At 52.8% G+C, this 25,907-nt stretch overlaps 1 protein-coding gene and 1 pseudogene across 1 annotated transcript; one reads left to right on the top strand and one right to left on the bottom strand.

The window, feature by feature from the left end:
• Positions 1–1,047: 1,047 nt before the first annotated feature.
• Positions 1,048–25,907, bottom strand: part of LOC129133491 (uncharacterized) — a 264,314-nt pseudogene continuing 239,454 nt past the window's right edge.
• LOC129131469 (olfactory receptor 14J1-like) lies at positions 15,423–16,355 on the top strand. The gene has a single exon (XM_054650459.2). The coding sequence runs from the start codon at positions 15,423–15,425 to the stop codon at positions 16,353–16,355; it is 933 nt and encodes a 310-aa protein (XP_054506434.2).

The raw sequence follows: 25,907 nt of genomic DNA, 5'->3' as shown, positions 1-25,907 counted from the left end.
CCTTGGCAGCTCCATGGAGACCCCATGCCAGTGGTGGTTGCCATGGACACCAGCTCAGGCCTGCAGCCAGAGCCCGTTGCCATGGCAACCATTGGCAGCCCCATGCCCAGGCTGATGGGATCCCAGAAGCACAGAATTGGCTGAGCTGGGAGGGACCCATCAGGATACTCCAGTCCAACTGCTGGCCCTGCACAGGACACCCCAACAATGCCAGCCTGGGCCTGGCAGCGCTGGCCAAACGCTGCTGCAGCTCAGAGAGCCCTGGAGCTGGGGCCCTTCCCTGGGGAGCCCGGCCAGGGCCCCAGCAGCCTCTGGGCAAAAACCTTTTCCTGACATCCAACCTGAGCCTTCCCTGACTCAGCTGCAGCCGCTCCCTCCACTCCTGTCCCTGGGCACCAGAGGGAAGAGGTTCCCACAGCCCCAGCCAGGGACCCGCTCCCAAGGCTGCTGCCATGGCCACCAGGGCTGCCACCAGCTGGGATGCTCGGTTTCCACGGGCCGGGCTTCAGCAATGGGATTCCCCAATTTCCTGCTCCCGCTAAAACCGCGCTGCCCTCGCTGCCCTCCCGCCTCCCATGGAAAGCACAAAAGGCAAAGATCCCGGGCTGGGATAGGAACAATTTATTGGGAACAGCAATGGGATAAGGAACAAACAGGAACAGAAACAATATTGATAATAGAAGGAATAAATAAAACTTTACAGGGAAAACTACAAGACAACTCACAGGGTCTGCCTGGCTACAATATTTCTTGCCTGGAAAGGACACCCTTCTCCTCAGGGAGAGAGAGAGAGTCCCTTTCCTGTCCCTGGCAATGATCTGAGGTGGGACTGAATGTAATGACAGGGCCATGGCCAGACCCTCATGTTTTTCAGTGCCACATCAGGTCATTGGCAAAGGGCAGGAAAAGGTACAGGTGTCTTCCCAGCATGGATCACAGGGAAAATGGAACACCAGGGCTCTTTCCAATCTGGCTCCTCCCATGGGGGATGAAGCTGGAGTGGTGCATGAAGCTCTTCCTGCAATCGAGGCACTTGCAGGGCTTCATTTACTGGTGGCTCCGTTGGTGTCTTGTCAAATGAGAGCTGCTGGTGAAGCTCTTCCCACACTGGGGACACTCGTAGGGCCTCTCCCCAGTGTGGATGCACTGGTGCCTGATGAGGGTGGAATTGTGCTTGAAGCTCTTCCCGCAGTCAGGGCAGTAGAAGGGCCTCTCATCCGCGTGAATCTGCTCATGCAGGCGGAGATTTGAGCTGGTCCGAAACCTCTTCCCACACGTGCGGCACTCGTAGGGTCTCTCCCCAGTGTGGATGAGCTGGTGCCTGATGAGGTGGGAGTTGCGCTTGAAGCCCTTCCCGCAATCAGGGCAGTGGAAGGGCCTTTCTTCTGTGTGAATCTGCCGGTGCCTGGCGAGATCAGGGCTGGTGTGAAACCTCTTCTGGCACTCAGGACACTCGTAGGGCCTCTCCCCAGTGTGGATGCACTGGTGGGTCAAAAGGGTGGAGCTGCAGCTGAAGCCCTTCCCACACTCCCCACACTCGTAGGGCCATTCCCCAGTGTGGATCATCTGGTGGCTGATCAGGGTGCTGCTCTGCCTGAAGCTCTTCCCACACTCCAAGCACTTGTGGGGCTTTTTCCCATCATGAAGCTGCTCATGGGCCACCAGCTCCGAGCTCTGGCTGAAGCTCTGCCCACCTTCCTGGCTCAGGGTGGGTCTTTCCTCCTCAGAGCACCCTGGGCTGGGTTTGGAGCCCCTTCTCCTGTGGGATCTCTGGGACTTGTCCTCCACGTTGGAATTCTGCACTGTGGAGCCACTCAAATTGGCCTCTTCCATGAGGTCCTGCCCTGGGGATTTGTCCTCCCTGGTCTCCATCCTCAGCTCCTTCCCGGGGGGAAGGAAGGCCAAGGAGAGGATGGGATTTGCCTCCGTGCCACAGGGAAGGGGAAGGAGATCCCCCCAGTGCATCCCCAGCAGGACGGGGTTGGCAGCAGGGTTGTCCTGCAGCCGGGGGCTGTGCTGGGCTGGGAGATGGAGCAGGAGAGAGGGGGAAAGGGGCATTGACTTCCTCCTCACCTGCCTGGGGCTCCTGGGGCACCTTCTTCTTCCTCACAGCCTCCTCCTCCATCTGGCCAAGTTTAGGGGATGGAAAATCCTGTTTTGAGAAGAAAACAAGGGATAAGTACACTGAATTTTGTACTTGTTTGAAGGCAAACCTGGGGAGGGTCTAAACCAGAATTACAATTTCATAAGAAAATTACAATCAAGGCAATGATGCAGAAACACTGCCTTAAACTGACAGAGTCAGGATATAACCTGACACCCTGTTGCTGGTCAGGGTGGTGGCTGCAGTCCCATTAAATGGTGGCTGCAGTCCTGTTGGAGTGATGAACGTGATTCTGTCCAAGCAGTGATCCTGTAGAAGGCTCTGGTCTTTCTCTGCAGGTCCAGTGGTGGTTCTGGAGCTCTTGTCCTCTGGGAATCCAGTAGGCAAGCTGCTCCTGGTGTTGCAAGGCTCACCTTATATGCAGGTAGGAATGCTTGGATCCTGCCCCTGGGCGGAGCATCCCACAATGGGAGGATGGAATTTGATCAGTCCTGCAGTGACACTCAATGGCCCATTCCCAGAAGATATCTCCCCTGGAGGGCGTTATCAGGGCTGAGTCATGGAAGAGATCAAGAACACTGCCCCACCTGTTTCTAGCAGTTGATGAAGATGGGGATTGAAAACATGCATTTGGTTCCATCTTACACTGCAGCCTGAAACAGTGGGGGAATCCCTGCTCAGGGGGTGAACACCACCCCCCTTACCCAAACTGGCTCAGGTGTAAAACCCCCACCCCGGGAAGGCCACACACACAGGGGACAATGTCACACTTGCCCTGCCCCAGGGGAGGTCTCTGTCCCTGTCCCTCCCTTTTCTCTTTCTTTCCAACTCTCTCTCTACCTCACATTTACTGCCTAATTACTGCTTAAAGCCGACCTTGGATTTGGTCTCATTAGCACCTTAATTGGGGCAAAGGCATCTCTCTTATGATTTTCTTAACCAGATTGCGACATTATTCTGGCACAGTGAGTTCAGGGCACTGTTCTTTGACCCCAGTTGCCTTTGACAACAGCATGGTTCCCTCCTCTGAGGAGGTTGTGGTTCCCTCTGGAGGAACTCTTGGAAACTTGGACGCAGCTTCCTCTGAGCGATTTATGTGAGAACTGATGAGGAAAATGGCTGTTGTGGGTGGCCAGTGTAAAGAAAATATTTTGTTATCCCTCCTTGAAAAGTCTGAAAAAATCATTGGAAGAAAGGGGGCAAATGCTACCAGTGAGACTGACAAGGTTCATTCACTCCAAGTTGAGGAACACAAGGCTGCTAAAAGTCCTACGAGAAGCCCAACTCCAGTAGCTAAATTCCCAAACAACTCCCAAATTCCCAAGCTTGCCTTCTTTGCCAAATGTGAGAATCATTTTTCTCTTCATCCCAGTCACTTTTGTGACAGCTACACAGAGCTTTCCCTTCCTTTTAACAATATCCATATGGGGCCAAATTTCCACTTTTCTTTTATTGGAACCTGCCAGCAGCTGAGCTGGAGCTCTGCAGGAACTGATGAAACTTGGAATTTCCACATCTGTGCTTGGATTGTCAGTTTATTCATGTTTGGGAGTTGTTTGTGCTTTCATCACAAGTTACTTGTGGGAAGAGCAAATATTCTTCAAAGCGATTTATGCAGACTTAAGTTTGATTTCTGCCAAGTTTATTTTGTCCAGTGCCCAGGGGATGCTCGGGGCTCTCTGTCCCCTGGCCCTGGGGGATGCTCGGGGGGTCTTCATCCCTCTGGCCTCAGGCAATGCCTGTGCAGGGCTGGGCACCAGGGGCTCTGTGTCCCTCTCACCGCTGAGGCTGCTCGGGGCTGGGGGGGCTCTGCCACCTTCTCACCCCTGGGGAGGCCGGGGGGGTCTCTGTCCCTCTCAGCCCTGCTGGGACCCCACCCAAACATCATCGGGGTCACAGGGACAGAGACACCCCCAAAGCCCCAGAAGGGCTGAGCCTGGGATTTGGTTTGGGGCTGAGGATTTAGGAAGGGGCTGGAATTGGGGCTGGGCTTGGAGTTGGGGCTGAGATTTGGATTAGAGCTGGGATTGGGGTTCAGGCTAGACATGGGATTGGCTTTAGGGCTGGGCTTGGGATTGGGTCTGGGGCTAGACGAGTCTGGCACTGGGATGGGATTAAATACAGAACTGTGAGTGTGTCTGAACATGGAGTGAGATTGAGACCAGTATCAGGGTCTGGTTTGGGACTGAGCTCACCCAGAGCGGGACAGGGGGGATGTCACTGTGGGATGGTTTGGGGAAAATCCTGGTTTGGGGAAAAACAAGGTGTGAATGCCTTCGGTTGGGGATTCCACCCACACAAGTCCATCTCTAGGAGTCATCTGGTATCCATAAAATCCTCCAAAAATCAAGACTGAATCAAAAAAAGCCACCAGGAGTGTCCCATGTCCAGTCTCGTCCCTCTGGGGTTCTGGTGGTCCCCCATCTCAGGGCTGCTGGGGATCTTCAGGGGTCATTGGGATCCCCCCTCTCCAGGGTCCTACTTAGGGATGTTGGGGGGTTTGGGGTCCCCTTCTCCAACCTCACCCCAGACCAGCCACTTGGGGCTCCCCCCTCTTCCCAACACCCCGTCCTGGTTTATGGCAAATTTGGGAGAAAATCTCCAAAAGATTTTCCTCTACAAAGCAAATACAAGCAGCCCCTACCGCAGCCGGATCGAGAAAAGATTTCCTCGGAGAAAAGCGAAAAAAAATCTGTTTATTTAGCAGGCAAAGCATTCACCAGCACAACAAATGAAAAATATTAAACAATAAGACTTCTTACTTCTCCAAAAGAGATGATGAACTCGGAATGTTCCTCCTTGGGCTGTAGCTCAGCTCACTCAGTCTCTTATCAGTCTCTTATCAGTCTCTTATCAGTCTCTTATTAGTCTCTTATCAGTCTCTTATCCGTCTCTTTTCAGTCTCTGCAGTGCTGGAAATGCCAGGGCCCAGGCTCGGCCAGGTGGGCCACAGGCGGGAGCTGCCGGTGGTGTTCTGGGTGTTCAGTCCAGAGCAGGTTTAAACAGCTCCAAAGAAAAAGAAAAAACACAGTCCAGGGAACTTCTCTGCCTCAGAGAGCTAAAAACTGACTAAAAGCAAAGTAGAGCTCTGTCCCGCCCTCTGTCCATCCAGGAGCCGGAATGCGGAGGAGTGAGTGCAGTGTCTGAAAACAAACTGCAGCTTCTTCCTCCTCCCCTTGGCTCTCAGAACCAGCCTTAAAGGTGCAGAACTCATTTCTGGGCTAAACGGACCGATGGGGCACGAGCATCATGAAGTCACCCCAGGACGCGCCCCTGTCAGGGTCAGGGGGTCCCGTCCCCGCCTCATCTCCGGGCTGCCGGGGGTGCCCCAGCTCCGGTAACGCCCCTTCCCCTCTCCCCGCCCCGGGGGTCCCCCGTTCCACAGCCCCGGCTCTCACGGGGATCCCCAAAACCAATGTCCCGCCCCGTCGGTACCGGGCCATCCCCACGTGGACCCCCCGGGACCCTCCCGAGGGGCGATCGCGGCTCCTCTGCCCCCGAAAAAGCTCCTCTTAGGGAGCCCGGAGATACCCGGGGCTCGAGTCCGGGATCTGCCGGCTCCCAACACGCTCCAAAAAAATCCTCCCGGACACCCCTGGCTGGAGCCGGGGCGAGCTCGGCCTCGCCCTCACCTGCGGCTCGGGGCTGGGGGCGATGCTCCCGGGGCAGGGGCTGCTGCAGGCTCAGCGTGCGGGCGCTGCGAGCGCCGGGATTCTCCCGCTCCCGCTCCCGCTCCTGCTTCTCCTCTCCCTCCTCTTCCTCCCGCATTTCCTCCGCTGCCAGCCCGGACCCCCCTTTCCCACCCCTCTGCCCCGCGGCCCCGCGGCCCCGGCTGCTGGGTGGGGGAGCCCCCGATCGGCCCCAGGGCTGGGCAGGGGGCTCGGGGACCCCCCCGGGGCGGATCCGTGCCCCCGGCCCGAGCCCCAAACTCCGCTCCGGGGCCGCTGGGCTCTGCGGGTCCGCCTGGCAACCGGTGAGTCATCGCCGAGAAAAGCTCTGGTTGGCTGGAAATTGTTCAGCGCCTCCTCTGATTGGCTGGAATTGTGAAAGGCGCTGCGCCCTGCGGGTGGCCCTGGGAGCTGCGGAGTCCGGGCCGGAGCCTTTTCCTCTTTCTTTCTCCCCCTCTGAGAACTCTTTCCTATTTCTTTCTCTCTCTGAGATCTCTTCCCGATTTCTTTCTCTCCCTCTCTCCTCCCCATTTCTTGTTCAGTTCAATCCAAGTTCGAGCAGATCCACAGGTTGCGTTCCCACGCTCTCATTCGCACCTTCCCTGGGGCAGAGGCGTCTCTCCCTCGCGAAATCGTAACCCACGGGCAGGGTCCATTCCCAGCCCAATCCCTCCAAGATTTTGTCTGGGACTCGCTTCCATTTCCTCCCTCCCTCTGCTTCCAGCGGGGAAGGTGCTGGGAAATGTCCATCAAAGCCACCTTTGCCGTGTGCTCTGGGAGCCCACAGAGCTGCTGGACCTTGTCCCCTGGCCCTGCACAGCTCCTTGGGAGGCACGGCAGGAGCAGCACCCTGGCAGCCTCGGGAATGCCCCTCTGGGATCCATGGCACACACTGCCAGGGGCTGGAATTCCAGTTCCCAGCCAGCAAAAGATGTTCCTGCCCTGGAAGGCAAAGCTCTCAAGAAGGAGCCAAAGGTCAAGTGGAGCAAGATCTTACAGTGACATTTCACTGCTGGCCTTCATAACTTCACCCATGGTTGTTGTAGCTCCTGGACTGGGAATTAAATCAGGGCAGGGTCTTTGGTGGGAGCTGCCCTGGTTCAAGGGAGACACTGAGAGAGAAACAGAGCGGGCAAAGAGAGGCAGGAGAGAAAGGGGGACACAAAGACAATCAGCTTAGAAGGTGGCACTCTGAAAACACAACAGAACAGACTGAAAAGGAATATGAGAGAAAGAAATAATTTTGCATATTTATTTCCTATCAAAATACAATTTCTTCCCCTTCTCACAAACCTCCTCCCAGTGTCATTCAGCAGGGCTGTCAGAAAGTCCTTCATTCTGGGTAGATGTTCCAGGCTGCAGCCACAAGCAAACAGGGAATGGAGATTTTCCTGCTCCTGGGGAGTTTGACATCCTCAGCCGAGGAGAGGAGGAGGCACCAGAAGAAAAGGGCAGCTGGGCTTCATCATCCCACAGGAAAGAGAGGGGGGAAAATCTGGGGTGAGAGGGACAGGGACACCCCTGGGGAATGGACGGGGGTTACAGAGACAGGGACAACCCCCCCCAAGCTCCTCCCAAGCATCCCCCAGGGCGAGAGGCACAGAGACCTCTTGAGCATCCCCTGGGCACCGGACAAAATAAAGCTGTTTCTTGTCAGAAAAAAAAACTTTACCCTACATAAAATGCCTTGAATTTTCTCTTCCCACAAGTCACTTGTGATGGAAATGCAACAAATCCCAAACTTAAATAAACTGACAGTACAAACAATTCTGTGGCAATTCCAAGTCTCATTGGTGCCTGAAAGCTCCAGCTCAGCTGCTGGCACATTCTGATAAGAAGAAATGTGGAAATTTGGCCCAACACAGATTATGAAAAGGAAGGGAAAGCTCTGTGTAGTTGTCACAAAGGTGACAGGGACAAAGAGAAAAATTATTCTCACATTTCAAAAAGCCTCCCAGCCTGTGAAAGAGAAAAGGGGGGACAGCCACAGGGTGACAGGGACAGAGACCTCCCCTGGGGCAGGGCAAGTGTGACATTGTCCCCTGTGTGTGTGGCCTTCCCGGGGTGGGGGTTTTACACCTGAGCCAGTTTGGGTAAGGGGGGTGGTGTTCACCCCCTGAGCAGGGATTCCCCCACTGTTTCAGGCTGCAGTGTAAGATGGAACCAAATCCATGTTTTCAATCCCCATCTTCATCAACTGCTAGAAACAGGTGGGGCAGTGTTCTTGATCTCTTCCATGACTCAGCCCTGATAACGCCCTCCAGGGGAGATATCTTCTGGGAATGGCCCATTGAGTGTCACTGCAGGACTGATCAAATTCCATCCTCCCATTGTGGGATGCTCCGCCCAGGGGGAGGATCCAAGCATTCCTACCTGCATATAAGGTGAGCCTTGCAACACCAGGAGCAGCTTGCCTACTGGATTCCCAGAGGACAAGAGCTCCAGAACCACCACTGGACCTTCAGAGGAAGACCAGACCCTTCTACAGGATCACTGCTTGGACAGAATCACGTTCATCTCTCCAACAGGACTGCAGCCACCATTTAATGGGACTGCTGATACCAGCCTGACCAGCAGGGTGTCAGGTTATATCCTGACTCTGTCAGTTTAGGGCAGTGTTTCTGTATCATTGCCTTGATCTTCATTCTCTTATTAAATTGTAATTATCGCCTAGACCCTCCACAGGTTTGCCTTGAAACCACTACAAAATTCAATGTGCTCATCCCTTTCTTTCCTCCCAAAACAGGATTTCACATCCCCAAACCTTTGCCAGATGGAGGAGGAGGCTGCAAGGAAAAGGAAGGAGCCCCGGGACATTCAGGCAGGTGAGGAGGAAGTCAGTGCCCCTTTCCCCCTCTCTCCTGCTCCATCTCCCAGCCCAGCACAGCCCCCGGCTGCAGGACAACCCTGCTGCCAACCCTGTCCTGCTGGGGATGCACTGGGGGGATCTCCTTCCCCTTCCCTGTGGCACGGAGGCAAATCCCATCCTCTCCTTGTCCTTCCTCCCCCAGAAAAGAAGCTGAGGATGGAGACCAGGGAGGAAAAATCCCCAGGGCAGGACCTCATGGAAGAGGCCATTTTGCGTGACTCCAGGGCACAGGAATCCAATGTGGAGGAAAATCCCCAGAGATCCCACAAGAGGAGGGGCTCCAAACCCAGCCCAGAGTGCTCTGAGGAGGAAAGACCCACCCTGAGCCAGGAAGGTGGACAGAGCTTCAGCCAGAGCTCAGAGCTGGTGGTCCATGAGCAGCTTCACAATGGGGAGAAGGCCCACAAGTGCTTGGAGTGTGGGAAGAGCTTCAGGCAGAGCAGCACCCTGATCAGCCACCAGATGATCCACACTGGGGAATGGCCCTACGAGTGTGGGGAGTGTGGGAAGGGCTTCAGCTGCAGCTCTGCCCTCATCATCCACCAACGCATCCACACTGGGGAGAGGCCCTACGAGTGTCCCCAGTGTCAGAAGAGGTTTCACACCAGCTCTGATCTCGCCAGGCACCAGCAGATTCACACAGAGGAGAGGCCCTTCTGCTGCCCTGACTGTCGTAAGGGCTTCAAGCGCAACTCCCACCTCATCAGGCACCAGCGCATCCACACTGGGCAGAGACCCTACGAGTGTCCCACCTGTGGGAAGAGGTTTCAGACCAGCTCAAATCTCCGCCTGCATGAGCGCATTCACACTGATGAGAGGCCCTTCCGCTGTCCTGACTGTGGGAAGGGCTTCAAGCGCAACTTCACCCTCATCAGGCACCGGCGCATCCACACTGGGGAGAGGCCCTACGAGTGTCCCCAGTGTGGGAAGAGCTTCACCCAGAGCTCTGACCTCACCAAACACCAACAGAGACACCAGTAAGGGAAGTCCTGCAAATGCCCCAAGTGCAGGAGGAGCTTTGTGCACTGCTCCAGCTTCATTCCCCATTGGAGGATCTATATTGGGAAAAGCCCTGGAGATCCATTTTCCCTCTGATCCATGCTGGGAAGACACCTGTACCTTTTCCTGGCCCTGCCAATTACATGATTTGGGATGGAAGAACATGAGGGTCTGGCAATGGTCCTGTCATTACATTCACTCCCACCTGAGAACATTGCCAGGGGCAGGAAAGGGACTCTCTCTCTCTCTCTTCCTGAGGAGAAGGGTGTCCTTTCCAGGGAGGGGAAATACGAAACTGGGGAGAGCCATTAGTTGATGTTGTAGTTTTCCCTGTAAACAGTTTTATTGATCCCTTCTGTTATCAATATTGTTTCTGTTCCCTTTTTTCCTTATCTCGTTGCTGTTCCCATTAAATTATTCTTCTCACAGCCCGGGATCTTTGCCTTTTGTGCTTTCCATGGGAGACAGGAGGGCAGCGAGGGCAGCGCGGTTTTAGCGGGAGCAGGAAGTTGGGGAATCCCATTCCTGAAGCCCGGCCCGTGGAAAGCGAGCATCCCAGCTGGTGGCAGCCCTGGTGGCCATGGCAGCAGCCTTGGGAGCGGGTCCCTGGCTGGGGCTGTGGGAACCTCTTCCCTCTGGTGCCCAGGGACAGGAGTGGAGGGAGCGGCTGCAGCTGAGTCGGGGCAGGCTCAGGTTGGATCTCAGGAAAAGCTTTTTCCCTGTAGCCTGCTCTGCGGCCACGGGAGCTGGACAAATGCCGGCCAGCTGCTCCCGGTGTGTGGCCGGAGGAGAGCACAAGATCTGCCACCCCCAGGTTCTCCTCGAAAACCCTCGGGTAGTGGTGCTGTCTGCGGCCTGGGGGGCGCAGGCAAGAGCGTGGCTACCAAGTCCCGAGATAAAGGAAGGAGAGAGTGCACACTCGTGTGGATGCCAAGGTGCTTTATTTCCCAGGCCCGACCAGTGATGGGTTTCAGAGGAGGACGGCTTAGGGAGGCACTGATAAAGGGAATGAGCGTGACAGGAGGAGACTCAAGGTGACCAATAAACGGAGATCAGGGGAGGAGCGTGGGACACAGCTGGACCAATAAGGATTACATAAGGGAGGGAAGAGCCTCTGGAGGCAAATCATACATTGAGTAAGGGATGATTGACACAGAAGGTTCTCGAAATAAAGAGGGGTGGTTGCAATGATAGACAGGGGAAGTGGGCAGCACCAGGAGGGAGGAAATAAACTTATAAGGGCATAAAGGGAAGGATCAAGGGATCAGTCACCTTGAGGGACAAAGCCATTGGCGGGAAAACAAGGGGTAACCAACTTAGGGAGAAACCATTATGAGGGAAGTACACGGGGGGAACCGAGGGCCAAACCATATTTCTAACTTATAGAAGGGATAAACAAGTTCATAACTGAACTCACATAAACATTTTAAAACACACGACGCCACAGAGCAGTTAGACCAGTTTCTGGGGCCCAATATTTATACATGGGAGGAAATGCAATCATTAATGATTATGTTGTTCACACCAGAAGAAAGACACATGATCCGAGCGGCTGGGATACAAATATGGGAAAGGGAGCATGTGCAAGGACCTCCTAGGGATCTGAAAATGCCCATAGTGCGCCCCACCAGCGACCACAGCAGCACTGGGGGGAGGCAAGACATGGAGGAATATAGAACATTGATTATAAGAGGCATCAAAGAAGCAGCTCCACTTAACCAAAATGCCGATGAGGCTTTCAATGAGCAGCAAAAGAGCAAAGAAACCCCCACATAGTGTTTAGAAAGGTTGAGGAAATATATAAGGCAGTATTCAGGGGTTGACCCTGACACGGTGGCTGGACAGATCTTACTAAAGACAAATTTTTTTACTCACATCTGGCCAGATATACAGAGAAAGTTAGAAAAGTTAGATGGTTGGCAAGAAAGGAGGTTAGAAGACCTTTTAAGGGAAGCACAGAAGGTGTATGTAAAAAGGGATGAAGTGAAGGCCAGGGCAAAATCAAAGGTAATGGTAACTGCCATTAGGGAAGTAAACCAGCATGCAAAGAACAACTCAGGTAAGGGAGGGAGATTCCAAGTGCGGGAAGATAGGTGGAGGGAGGATGCAGGCCCCTGGGCCTCCACAGAAAAATGAGAGTTTAGGAAACAAAGGAACCCAGGACCAGTTTGCTTTTCCTGTAAAGAGAGTGGGCATATAAGAAAGAATTGCCCCCAGAAGGAAAAGGATCTGAGGGTCTATGAGACTGAGCAAAAAGGAGAAGTGGAAGACTAGGGGTGTCAGGGGCTCTACCTCCTGGGGACAGAATACCATCAGGAGCCCTTGATAACTTTAAAAATAGATCCCCAGGAGGAAGAATTTGAATTCTTAGTAGGCACAGGGACTGAAAGAACTTGTGTTTGTAGAATCCCAAAGGGGTGCAGAAAGAGTCAAGATACTGTGCAAGTAGTAGGTGCTAAAGGGAAAGGGTTCAAAGCCTCAGTTGTAAAGCAAATAAAGTTTGAGGGAACAAAGAAAATAGGAAGGAGGGACATTCTATTAGTTCCAGATGCAGGGTGAAATTTATTAGGACAGGATTTACAGGTGCAGTTTGACATTGGAGTGCTTCTAGAGTAAGGGAAAATGATAGTTAAGCTTCTCCAATTAAGGGAAGAAGATGAGGAGAAAATTCATGAGATGGTGTGGGCAAAACCAAAAAACCGAGGTAAATTGAACATGAAACCTATAGTAATAAAAATAGTTAATGAGAACCATCCAGTTCGGGTACGGCAATATCCACTCTCCCGGGAAGGGAGACGAGAACTACAGCCGCTGATCCAGGACCTACTTGAGGACAGGACCTTAGAACCATGTACGTCTCCCCCATAATACACCCATATTACCAGAAAAGAAGTCAGATGGGACTTACAGGCTTGTCCAGGATTTGAGAGAACTGAACAAAAGAACAGTGAATCCTTACCCAGTAGTGCCTAACCCCTATACACTACTGAGTAATATCCCCCCAGAACACCAGTGGTTTAGCGTGATAGACCTAAAAGATGCTTTTTGGGTGTGCCCACTGGCAGAGCAAAGTGGAGACAATTGGAGGCCAGGATGGCACAAAAAAACTCTCAGAGATTCAGAGTGGAAAGGAAAATCCAAAGTACCTTAAAAACCTTGAGTATCTCAAAGCATTACTGAGCACCACTGAGTGTCAGTACAAAGCTCTCCAGGGACTCATTAAAGCAGATAATTGGGGCCAGGATTGCACAAACCTCTCACAGAGTCTGTATCAAAAGGGAAACACCAAGTACCTTCAAATAACTCAAGTACCCTGAAGTATTAATGAGCCCCACTGAGTGTTGTTACTGACAAAGCCTCTCCAGGGACTAATTACAGCAGATAATTGGAGGCCATGATTGCAGAAACCTCTCAGAGACTCCAAGGCAAAAGCCAAAGCCAAAGTCCTTTGAAAAACCTGCAGTCCCTGCAGGGAGCATGAAGGAGCCCCCAGGGCCATTGCTGAGCAAGGCTCCCCAGGTACTCCTTGCAGCAGATCCTTGAGGCCACTGGGATGTGGGCTAGGGGGGGATGCTGAGGGCAGCACAAGGGGCTGACAGTGCCCAGCCTGGCTGGGGCTGTGCCAGGAGGCCCCAGGGCCTCAGCACAAGGTGTCTCCTCCCAGCCCTTGCTGGCACAGACCCTGCTGTGGCCCAGGGCACCAAGACTTGGCTTCTCTTTGTCCCCACCTGTCATCACTGCCTGCAGTTCTCTGCTCTGCCTGGGGCCTGGGGACACTTGCTCAGTCGTGTCCCTCTCTGGGACCCATTAAAAGTCCAAGAAACTTTGGAGTTGGATTCTGCCTTGGAGTTCTGGAGAGGTTTCTTCAGCTCCCTCTCAGGGACTGATGTTCAGGGCCTGAGCACAAAGCCCCAGAGGCTGATTCAAGTCCTTGTGCTGTGTCTGTGCTGCTGAGCTGGGCTGGGCTCCTGGCACAGAGGCAGCTCCTGCTCACCAAGAAGAGCTTCAAAAGCACATTTCTCTGGATGAGCAGCTCTTGTGCCAGCCCAGCAGGGCTGGGGCACTGCCTGCAGCCAGCCCGGGCACAGCCCAGAGGCACAGAGAGCTTCAATCAGTCAGGGCTGGGAAGGGGCTGAGAAGTGCCTGGGGCACAATCACTGCCAGCCCTTGGCACAGGAACCTCTGGCTGCAGGACAATGCAGCTGCAGCTCCTGGAGCCATCTCCTGCAGCTGGAACATCCCAATGCCTGCAGAGCCTGTGAGTACAACTCTGGGTATTTCTGGTGCAGGGGAGGTGAAATGCTCATGGAGCTCTGACATGGTGAGGGGTTCTGATCAGTCATAGAATATTTACAAGACAATGATTTTGATAAAAATGAGGAAATTTCCTAGGACTTTGTGTTCAGTTTCCTACTATTGGAGGATGTCAGAAAGGGAGGATTAAATATTAAAGGTAGTATGAAGTATTAGTTATTAATTTTGTCAAGTGCCTGAGACATCCAAACTGTTACTTTTAGTGATCAGTAGGTTCACAGAAGACCCATAATGTGCTTTCAGCCACTCTGCCCATGGACAGCAGCAGCATCACCTTTGCTGGAGCCATCAGGCTCAGTCTGAGCTGTCCTTTCTCCAAGCTGCAAACAGAACCTGCCCCCAGCCAGTGCCCTGCAAACAGGCAGGGTTCTGTAGGGCCAAGGAGAGTGCACAGAGATTTGGGGTCTGTGAGTGCTGGCAGGGAGAGATCAGGCACAGGGAAACACCTGCAGGAGGGAAATCTGCAGGAAGCAGAGAGAAGATCAGGCAATGGTAGAAAACAAAGCCCAGCAATGCTGTGGCAGGGAGAGTTTAGAGATGCCCACAGGAGCCCCTGCAGTGCAGCCCCTCCCTCTGAACAAGCCCCCTCCCTCCTGTGCCCCAGCCAAGCCTCTGCCCTCAGGGCCAGGGCTCCAAGGCGTGCAGCCCCTCCTGTGCAGGCAGAGCTGCAGCAGAGCCGTGGGGCAGCTCTGCAGCCCCGGGCCCAGTTCCCTCTGCAGAGCACAGGGCTGGGAGCAGCTGCCCGGCCCTGGGGGCTCTGGCAGGGGGCACAGCTGGCTCAGGGTGACGCTGTCCCCAGAGCCCGGCTCTGGGCAATGCTGTCAGTGCAGCCAGGGAAGGAGATGCATCTCCCCCAATCCAACGCCATCAGAAGGACACTTGGAAGTCTCCCTGAGATTTCAGTCCAAGCTGGGAGCTCCAATCCAGGGCGCAAACCTGTCCTAGAGCATCTCTGAGTTATGAGATTGATGGGCAAAGGCAGAGGTGTTGTGACACTGAAAATGCTGCTGGGTTGGTGAAATGAGCAATGTGAGTCCTTGCCTACAAATGTGGAGCTGTGCTGTGGTGGAAACATCTGCTCTCAGCAGTGCCTGATGACATTTTTGGGGAAGCATGGGAAGGTGATCACCCTCCACCTGAGCAAGGTAAAACCCTGAGGACCTCTGAATAGGTCAGAATGAACCAGACCATATCCCCTCACTCTCCACTCATCACTTTGCCTCGCAGAATGCACTCTGTTTTCCCTGGGGGCAGCAGAAATTCTGAGGCTTTCTGATATCCGAGAACACCAGGAAAAACATGGGGGAGGTTTTTAAAAAAACCCAGAACTCCTAAAAACAAAAGAGTATCTGTGTATTTTCCGAGGGAGGGTGTATTGGAAATGGCTTTGATTTTGGTTACAGGTATGTCCTCCAAAACTTCACTGTCCTTTTCTCCATGAACAGGTGCCCATGTGCAGCCCCAGCAAATGTCCAACAGCAGCTCCATCAGGCACTTCCTGCTACTGGCATTGGCAGACACGCGGCAGCTGCAGCTCCTGCACTTCTGCCTCTTGCTGGGCATCTCCCTGGCTGCCCTCCTGGGCAACGGCCTCATCATCAGCGCCGTAGCCTGCGGCCACCACCTGCACACGCCCATGTTCTTCTTCCTGCTCAACCTGGCCCTCGCTGACCTGGGCTCCATCTGCACCACTGTCCCCAAAGCCATGCACAATTCCCTCTGGGACACCAGCAACATCTCCTACACTGCATGTGCTGCACAGCTCTTTTTCTTCCTGTTCTTCATCTCAGCAGAGTATTTCCTCCTGACCATCATGTGCTATGACCGCTACGTGTCCATCTGCAAACCCCTGCACTACGGGACCCTCCTGGGCAGCAGAGCTTGTGCCCACATGGCAGCAGCTGCCTGGGCCAGTGCCTTTCTCAATGCTCTCATGCACACAGCCAATACATTTTCCCTGCCCCTGTGCCATGGCAATGCCCTGGGACAGTTCTTCTGTGAAATCCCACAGATCCTCAAGCTCTCCTGCTCACAGTCCAACCTCAGAGAACTTGGGCTCATTGCTGTCAGTGCCTCTTTAGGTTTTGGCTGTTTTGTGTTCATTGTTTTCTCCTATGTGCAGATCTTCAGGGCTGTGCTGAGGATCCCCTCTGAGCAGGGACGGCACAAAGCCTTTTCCACCTGCCTCCCTCACCTGGCTGTGGTCTCTCTCTTAGTCAGTACTAGCATATTTACCCACCTGAAGCCCCCTTCCCTGTCCTCCCCATCCCTGGATCTGTCCCTGTCAGTTCTGTACTCGGTGGTGCCTCCAGCCCTGAACCCCCTCATCTACAGCCTGAGGAACCAGGAGCTCAAGGCAGCAGTGTGGAGACTGATGACTGGATGCTTTCAGGGTCATTAAACTGCTGGCCAGTGTTTACAAATCACTTGTAATAAAACTCATCTTTAATTTTTCTCCGTGGTTTCATTTCCTTTGTTTTTTCTTTCACTTTTCCTTTGTTTTTCTTTTTTCATATTGTCAAAGAAGAAAAGCCATTCCTTGTGCAATTTCTCATTTTGTTTCTCTCCACCTTCCCTGTGCCCACAGACTGTGTCAATGAGGGGCTGCGCTCTTGGTGGCTTTAAAGGAACTAAAGGATGTCCCAGCAGAGTTTTCTGCAGAGATGCCCTTTTGTTGCCTTCTCTGGAGCTGCAGCAGCAATGTCTGTGTGCAGAGCTGGGGCAGATCAGTGCTGGCCCAGCAGCTGTGCCCAGCAGCAGCAGCAGCAGCAGCACTTGGTGTTGCCAGTGCTGCTGCCGTGGCCCTGCCCCGCTGCCCTGGTGGCCCTGGTGTTGCTGCAGGGCCTGAGTGCTCTCGGGGCCGGGCACAGCCCTGGGGGTGGCAGTGCCGGGGCTGCAGCAGGGACAGGCCATGGGCACGGCTGGGGCAGCGCTGACGCCTCAGGCCAGGCCCTGGGGGCTCCAGGCTCCTTGCCCAGGCTCTCTCAAGAACACGGCCAGGCCAATGCTCAGCACAGAAACCCCCGTCAGCAGCCCCAGGCTGGCCGTGGGCAGGCTGGGGGCAAACAGCATGGCTGGGGCTCTGCAAGGGCCCTGGGCCAGACGGGAAGGAGCAGCAGAGCAGGGGCTGATCCATGCCCAGTGCGCTGCACAGCCCAGGGCAGCGTCCCAGAGCCTCCTCATGCAGCTGCCAACAACATCCCCCCTCTGCAGCCCTGGCCTCTCCCCCAGCTCACACAGGTGCCCCATCCTTGCAGGCACAGACACGGCAGCACTGCCTCAGCAGCCCCTGTTTGCATTGCACACAGCAGGGCCAGCACCCCCATGCTGTTGCTGTGGGGACATGAACCTGAGGGAGCACAAATGCCATCAGCCCCTGGGGCCAGCAAGGCCTGCGGGACACCAGGGAAACCACTCAGCTTTGTCCTGGCCTCTGCACTCAGCCAGAAAGTTTGTTCCCATCAGCTGGGAGTTTCCTGTGCCACTGCAGACGCTGTTGCTCAGAGCCAGGGCTGCCTGGCAGCCACCCACAAACTGCCCTGAGCATTTCCTTGGCTTCACCTTTGCTTTATTTACTCTTTCCTGATACAAATTTCTTCTATTGCCCACCCCTGTTCCCTCCTTCTGAAGAGGAGGCCCAGGGCTCATTCTGCAACTGCTCCAAGGGTGGTTTCAGAGAATCCCAGCACCAGCAAGGCTGGAAAAGACCTTGGAGATCATCAAGTCCAACCTGTGCCCTAACACTGCCTTTTGTCCCCTGAGCCTCCTCTTCTCCAGGATAAACAACCCCAGCTCCCTCAGCCACTCCTCACAGGACTTTGTTCCACACCCCTTCCCAGCCTTTTTTCCCTTCTCTGGACACGCTCTGGCCCCTCCATGTCCTTCCTAAATTGGGAGGCCCAGAACTGGACACAGCACTCAAGGTGCTGCCCAACCAGTGCCGAGCACAGGGGAAGAATCCCTGCCCTGCTCCTGCTGGCCACACCATTCCTGATCCAGGCCAGGAGCCATTGGCCTTCTTGGCCACCTGGGCACACTGCTGCCTCATGTCCAGCCTGCTGTCCATCAGTCCCTGCAGGTCCCTTTCTGCCTGGCTGCTCTCCAGCCACTCTGTCCCCAGCCTGTAGTGCTTCAGGGGTTGTTGTGGCCAAAGTGCAGGACCCAGCACTTGAACTTGTTAAACCTCACCTTGTTGGATTTGGGCCCTGGATCCAGCCTGTCCAGGGCCCTGTTCAGAGCCCTCCTAACCTCCAGCAAATCCAGACTCCCAGACAACTTGATGTCACCATGGTTCCATGTGTCCCCAGTGTGTCACAATAGTGTCCATGATTCCATGAGGCCTCCCAGTGTCACAATGTCCCTTTGTTTCCATGGGACCCCTTGGTGTCAGCAAGTCCCATGGATCCTTAGGACCTGCAGTGTCACAATGCATCCTTGGTTCCATGAGGTCTGGCAGTGCAGCAATGCTCTCCTTGGTTCCACAGTGTCACAATGGCCTCTTGGTCCCAAGGGCCACCATGGTGTCAAACATGTTTCCTTCATTCCAGGAGTCCCTGAGGAGCAGCCCTGGCCCCTTGGTTCCATGGGGCTCTGCAGTGTCACAATGGCCCCATTGTGACACCAGGTCCTGCTCTGTCACAATGCTCTGCATGGTTCCACAAGGTCCTGCAGGGTCACAGTGGCCTCTGTGGTTCCAGCAGGACCCAGACTGTCACCATGGACTCCTTGCTTCCATTCAGCCCCACAGTTTCACCATGGCGCCTTGGCTCTGTGCTGCCATGTCGTACACAGTGTCACCATGGTCCTCTTAGTGCCACCAGGCCCCGCAGTGTCACAATGGCCCCTTGCTTCCCCAGGGCCCTGCAGTGTCACAAACATCAGAGAATCAGCCAGGCTGGAAAAGACCTTGGAGAGCATCAAGTCCAACCTGGGACCCAACACCACCTTGTCACCCAGACCATGGCACTCAGTGCCACATCCAGTCTTTCCTTAAACACCACCACAGCTGCTGACTCACCCAACTCCCTGGGCAGCCCATTCCAATGCCCAATCACCCTTTGTGTGGAGAATATCTTCTAATGTCCAGCCTAAGCATCCCCTGGTGCAGCTGAAGGCTGTGTCCTCTTGTCCTGTCCCTGTTCCCTGGGAAAAGAGCCCGACCCCCACCTGGCTGCACCCTCCTGTCAGGGAGTTGTAGAGAGTGATGATGTCTCCCCTGAGCCTCCTCTTCTCCAGGATAAACAACCCCAGCTCCCTTAGCTGCTACTCACTGGACTTGTACTTCAGACCCCTGAGCAGCCTTATTTCCCTTCTCTGGACACGCTCCAGCCCCTCCATGTTGTTCCTAAATTGGGGGGCCCAGAACTGGAAACAGCACATGAGGTGCTGCAGAACCAATGCCAAGCACAGGGAAAGAATCACAGCCCTGCCCCTGCTGGCCACACCATTCCTGATCCATTGGAATTCCAGGGGCTGGATGAGGGAAATGGTGGGGAGGGAGTGGGGACAAAGTGTTATTGATTATCAGCCAGGAGGGGTCTTGATTATCATATCTGTTCAGACTGGATTAGAAGGTGCTGGGGGTCAATATCAATTGGACATTGATTATACCAAACCCTAAACAGGAAAAGAAAACTTAACATGACAAAACACTTCTTTCTGCATTGTTTTCAATACAGTGTATTCACTTAGAATACACCTCTAAAATCTGTCTAATTATTCACTGTATAAATAAATATGTAGAATATTCCCTGTGGCTTTTGTTTTTCTGGAGTTTTTGCACAAATGTTTATGAGCTTTCCTCACTGAATTCCGAACTGAAGAATTCAAGAACGAAGAGGAATCTGATGTAGTAAAACTCATCAGCAACCTCCAAGTGGCTGCAGATCCATCCCCATGAGAGCAGCAATGAACAGAAATGGGCACAGCTTTGTGGCTGCCCCAGCTCTGGCATGGGCCCTGGGCCTGGAGCAGGAGCAGTTCTTGAGGGCCCCAAGGCCGGGGCTCTTGTGCTGCCCTGGGCAGATGGGATGGCAGCAGGGGCTGCAGAGCTCTCAGCACCTCAGCCTGAAGGGAGCAGGGCAGCCAGGGAGCCTCCTTTGGCCTTGGCCAAACACCTTCCCCCATGGCTGGGGCTGAGTCCTGTGGCAGCTGCAGCTGCTGCTGTGGCCTTGGCAGGGGCTGAGGCCATGGGGCCAGAGCCCAGAGCAGCCTGGCGTGAGCAGAGCTGTGGGGCCAGAGCCGGCTGGGCTGGGCTGGGCTCAGAGAGGCCCTTGGTGCTGCCCAGAGCTCAGGGCAGCTGGCAGAGCTTGCAGGGAGCTGGGCTGGGCTCCGAGAGCCTGGCCCAGAAACCATCAGTGTCCATCTCAGCCTGGCTGAGCGTGCAGGGGCAGGACTCAGGCCAGGCCTTGTGGGGCAGGGCCAGCGCCTGTGCAAGGCATTGCAAACAGGCAAGTGGCCCAGAGAGGAGGCTGCTCTGTGCCCTTGGTGGCATGGACAGAGCAGGGAGGGGGCCCAGGACATTTGTCAGCGCCAGCCTCTGTGCCCATGCGTTGGCAGCCCTGGCTGCTGAGCCCAGCTTTGGCCTGGGCTGAGTTTGGCTGTGGCCCAGCTCCATCCTCCTGCGGGGCGCAGGGCCTGTTCCCGGCCATGGCCAGCCCTGGCTGCCTCTCTGCTGGCCCAGAGGCCGGCAGAGCCCGGGGCAGGGCTGTCTGTGCAGCCCCACAGGTGCCATGGGCTCTGCAGGAGCTGGCAGAGGCTGCCCAGCAGGGAGGCCATGGGGCACAGAGCCCCAAGGCTGCTGTGGGCACCACGGCACAGGGGCCGTTCCCAGCCGCAATGCTCCTGGCCTGGGCTGGGCCTGCACAGGGGCTGGGCCACCATGGCTGGGCCAGCACAGGGCCACAAAGGGGCCACGCAGCCGCTGCCGGGGCTGACAGCAAGGCCAGGCACACACAAGCAATTGCTGAGCATGGCCTGCGCTGGCCAGCCCTGACTGTGCCAAAGGCAGAGCTCAGCTGCCCTTGGGGGCTGCACCAACACTCCAGAGCCCAAAGAGCCTCCATGGCTGTGCTGGAGACCAAGGCTGCAGCAGGGATATGCAGGGCTGCTGCGGGATGGGGAGGCCATTGAATTCCAGCACACACCTCAGCTCTCTGATGATCCCAGCACCATGCTGGGCCCTGTTTCAGACTGGAGCAGAGCAGATGTTGATGGGACAGGAGCCCTGTGGGGCTGTCAGGGACCTGCAGCTTGCAAGGTGCTCTGCTCTCCCTCAGGTGCTCTCGGAAGATCCAATCCCAGGTCAGTCCCTCAGGGCACAAGTGGCACTGCCTGTTCATGGGCACACAACTCATGTCTGCCTGGAAATGGGCACAGGTTTTAATTCCTGTTAGTTTCATAATATACAAGCAAATCTTTATTATCTGGGTCATTTGAGTACTTTTAAGAAATGGCAACGTTTTCCCACCAGGAACAGGAATTTCCTGGATCTACTGGATCCTTCTACTAATGGCAAGGGAAGAAATACAGATCTTCCCCTCTACTTTTGCCACTGACATTCAGTCTAATATTTCATGACCCCACTTCCTTGAGGTGTTTCCAGCTCTCCTATTTAAATGGCCGTGTCTAAGGACATCTCTTCACTGGACCAGCTGCATCTATGTCCTTCCTGCTGCTCTCAGATTTCCTCCTCCAGATGCTCTCTGGTCATTTGAGCGCCTCTCAACTGACTGGTTTCATGCTTGGAACTTCAGGGAGTGGCCAAATCTTTCAAGTTAAAAAAAATATGAATTGAGTATCTCCCTGTGGTTATACCTATCACAGAATTTCCATTTCTTATGTTTTTGCTTAAAAACTATTCCTGTTCAGAAAGCCGTGGGGGATGGTAGACATGTCATATGCTGCTGGGGCATTCCAGGGAGCTGAGAGAAGAGCTGTGATGGTTATTAAACTGTTCAAATGTTCAACATGTGTTTGTTGGCAAGAAACCTTTCTGTGCCTCTGAGTGTCACCAGGCCCTGAGCCCAAAGGACACAATCCTGATGAGTTGTGGCTCCCACTGCAGGGGCTGCACTTGGACCTTGGCTCTGCACAGGAGAGCTCTTCATCCCCTTTCTCTCTTTTCCTCCCTCTGGGCATGGAGGGAGCTCCTGACTTCAGCCTGTGACTCGTGTGTGCAAAGAGCAAATCTGGGCAGAATCGGGGCAGGGAGGGTTTGGGGGGACCTTGGGATCTGTGCTGGGCACAGAAGGTGTTTTCCATTGCTCTGAGACTGTCTGCTGTGCAAAGTGGATTTAATATCCAGCAGAGGAATGACTTTGGCATTGGATGGAGCTGTGCCTTCTCTTGGCTTTGTTGGCTGACAAGAAATGAACATCCCTCTGTGTCTCGGGCAGCTCCTTCTGCAAGGAAAGCTGGTGGGAGTTGGAGCCAAGGAGCTGAAAGCTGCAGGTGCAGCCTGGGCTGGAGGGAGCTCAGATTTGCACAAGGCTGCTCTGAGTGCCAGGGCTTGGATGGGGGAAATGGTGGGGTGGGGGTAGGGACAGAGTCTGATTGATTGTCAGCCATGAAGGGTCTTGATTTGCATATCCATTCAAAATGCATGAGGAGGTACCTGGATTCAGTGTCAATTGGAGGTCGCACATATCAATTTATAAACAGGAAAAAATCCTTAACCGGACCTAAAAAATGTTTTCTCACTGTCTTTTTAAATATCATATATTCACTTTGAATACACTACTGAGTTCTACTTAACCACAAAGGATTTGAAAATTAAATCTAATTATTCCCAGAGGCTTGGCTTGTTCAGGTGTTCTGAATGTTAATGAGCCCTGGGACACTGAATTCCTGCACTGAAGAGCTGAAGGCTGAACAAGCCTCTGGAGCAGGGAAATTCAGCAGCAGCCTCCAAGTTGCTGAGGATGTCAGCAGCCCCCAGTGAGGCCATCCCTGCCCAGAGAGCGTGGGGGAATGGGCAGACAAGGAGAGTGTCCCTGGGGCTGGGGCAGCACAACTCAGAGGCACCAGCGGCTCCAGCTGGGCAATGGAGTGTGGAATGTGGCTGGGAAAGCCCTGCCTGGGCTGGGCCAAGCTGCACACACAAGCCCTGACTCCCATCCCTAAAATAATTCTCTCAAGGAGACATTTAAAAGGAATTACAATTGTTTGTGTCCTCTGAGTTAGGTGCACTGGATAAATACCAGTACAAGAGATTCTAGGAGCTCAAAGCAACCAAACAGCCTTCCCTGGGAAGTTCAGAAAATCAGAGAAACTTTGGCAAAAGATTTATTATGACATTGTAGTGGTTTTGGTTTGTCAATTTAAGATTTTTCTATTATTGAGATTTCTTAATTAATGGATTGATGAATATGGGGGGTTTTAGCATCAGTAATTATTTATCTATTTATTTTATTGTGAGATTGTAATATAAGAATAGTAAAGTAGGCCTAAGATTTTAAAAGGGTATATAGAAAATTTTATTTAAAATAAATTTATAAAGAAAAAATGTAGTAGGAATTAAATAATTTATTTAGAACACTTTTTTTTCTTTACAACTTTTTCTTTTTACTGACAATGTAAAGAAAGTAAACTTAAAATTTCTAGTTAGTTTACTATTTATAGAATTGTTTTTCTTTAGTTTACTTAGGGAGAGAAGTTTTTCTTGTTAAGGTTGTGGAGATATTTTACAAGAGGAAAAAATATACTTTTTTGTGGCTCTTAATTTTGCCATGGATAACACCTGTCTGGGAACTTTGTTCTTGTGAAGTTGTTTTTATTGCTACAAGCTTTTTCACAGCTTGCTGTTGGGCCATGTTGACTTATGAGGTATTGTTTTAAAGATGACTTATTTAAAGGTATAAGTTTTTATTATTTACTTTTAAAATTATCTTTATGTCTGGGAATAGAGATCTTCTCTTGGAGATACTGGATTACTTTTTTTTTCCCTGTTTAAGCATTTTATGAAATTAAAGTATTTTTAACATTTGTTTATTTTAGTATGGAGGTTTTTCTTTGATAATAATTTGAATTTTTAAAAATATTATTTTGTGTTATAAAGAAAAAGAGTTTTTTCTTTATAGTTTACAAGAGGATTTTAGTTTTAAGAGTAAAGTATTTTTTATTCTTATTTTTTTTAGGATTTAATCTCTTCTTTACTTACTTTGATGGTTTTATATTGGTTTCTTACAAGCTTGTATTTTGTTTTTTTTCTTTTACTCATGGGAGGATTGAAGTATTGAAAGAGTAAACACCTGACCTGCTGGCAACGTGTGGTGGAAGTTGTGGTTGGGTTGTGTTAGGATTGGTTTTATGGTTGGTTTTAGGGTTTTTTGTGTTTTAGTTGTAGGGTTATTTTGTGTGGGTTGTAGATTGTAGGGGTTTTGGTTTTAGTTGTGTTGGGGGGAGGGGACTTGATGGTGAGATTTTAATAGCTGTGGCTGGCTTTGTTCTGGTTGGGGTTTTGTAGCCTCTTTTGTTTTCCTGTTTGGGAGTTGTTGGGGTTTGGTTTGGTCAGAATGGGGCCGATGCAGGGGTGGGGGGGAAGCCTGGGGAGGGGCTGAGCCCATGGCAGGGTTGCTTGGTTTGGTTTGGTTTGGTTTGGTTTGGTTTGGTTTGGTTGAGATGGGGGCTGGGACCCGCTGCTTCTTTGTTGACTGGAAAGAAAGAGGAGGTTCCTGGGTTTTTTCATCTGTAACATTTGTGTTTCACAGAGGCGTGTTCAGTATCTTAGTGGTTTAACAGATTGTCAGTTACACAAAAAGTTTTGTATTACTTTTTAAAATTCTTCTCATGTCAAACTACGACAGATACCCAGTCAACAAAAAACACTTCTCAAAGCATTGACTAGGTCCATTCAACTTCACAAACTCTAAGCCTGTTCAATAGAATGTTAATCAAAATTTGCAGGAGCACAGAAACAGAAGAAGACACAGAAAGAGATAAAAGACAAAAAAGATACAGAGAAGCACAGACACACAGCTACCAACTCCTGGATTCCAGCACTGTTCTGATGGAAATTCCAAGAGGATCCAGGGTCAAGATGTGTGCTTGCCTTGTGGTCAGCCTTCAGTACACCTTGGTCTCCCTGGGCCCTTCCCCCAGGTGGGGCTTGGGCTCATTTGGTCCCTCAGGAGCTGGGCTGGGGGCTGCAGAGGTGGCTGTGGAGCATTGCCTGTGCTGTGCCAGGGACTGGCAGCCACTGCTGGGCTGGGATAGAGGCTCTGGGGGGATTGGGGTTCCAGGGCAGGGCAGGGCTGGACCTTCCACTTCCTCCCCCACACACATGAAATGTTTCCAGCCAGCAATCTCCTCCAGTCTGTCACAACAGGGAATGTTGGAGGTTGAACCCCAATTCTGGCCATGGGCATCTGGCCGAGAAGGACAGTTCCTTTCCATAGGAAGGAAAGCCCAGAGCCTCAGTGTTTGGAAGGCAGGTGAGAGCCTCACCAGGCCAAGGCTATCCAGACTTGTCAGGAATGGGAGATTGTATCTGGGAGCAGTCTTTGGATATAGGGAATTTTGGAGGTGGAATCCCCATCTTGGTCATGGGTTCCTGGAGAAGCAGGACAGTTCTTTCCCATAGGAAGGAGAGCATGGAGTCTTCCCCAGTGTTTTGGGGACACATGAGAGGTGACCCTTGTGAAACCATTGCCAGCCAGACTTGTTCTGGCAATATTCCTATTGGAACAATCCCTGGATATAAGGAAATTTGGAGGTGAAATCCCAATTCTGGTCATGGGTGCTGGGAGAAGAAGGACAGTTCTTTTCCATAGGAAGGAAAGTACAGAGCTGTTGTTGTTCTATTTCTAGAGTCACATACAGTTGTTATCAGATTTCTAAAGTCCCATACCTCCTTGGTGTGTTCTCACAGCTGCAGATCTTCACAGCACAGGCTCCTTTTTTCTGCATGTTGCTCTTTCTTAGTTCAGGGCTCCTTCAAGGCCCTCCCTAACTG

This window comes from Agelaius phoeniceus (genome assembly GCF_051311805.1).
Source record: "Agelaius phoeniceus isolate bAgePho1 chromosome W unlocalized genomic scaffold, bAgePho1.hap1 SUPER_W_unloc_1, whole genome shotgun sequence".
Lineage (NCBI taxonomy): Eukaryota > Metazoa > Chordata > Aves > Passeriformes > Icteridae > Agelaius > Agelaius phoeniceus.
The sequence above is the reverse complement of the archived record's forward strand: the minus strand, read 5'-3'. Positions and strand labels throughout refer to the sequence as shown.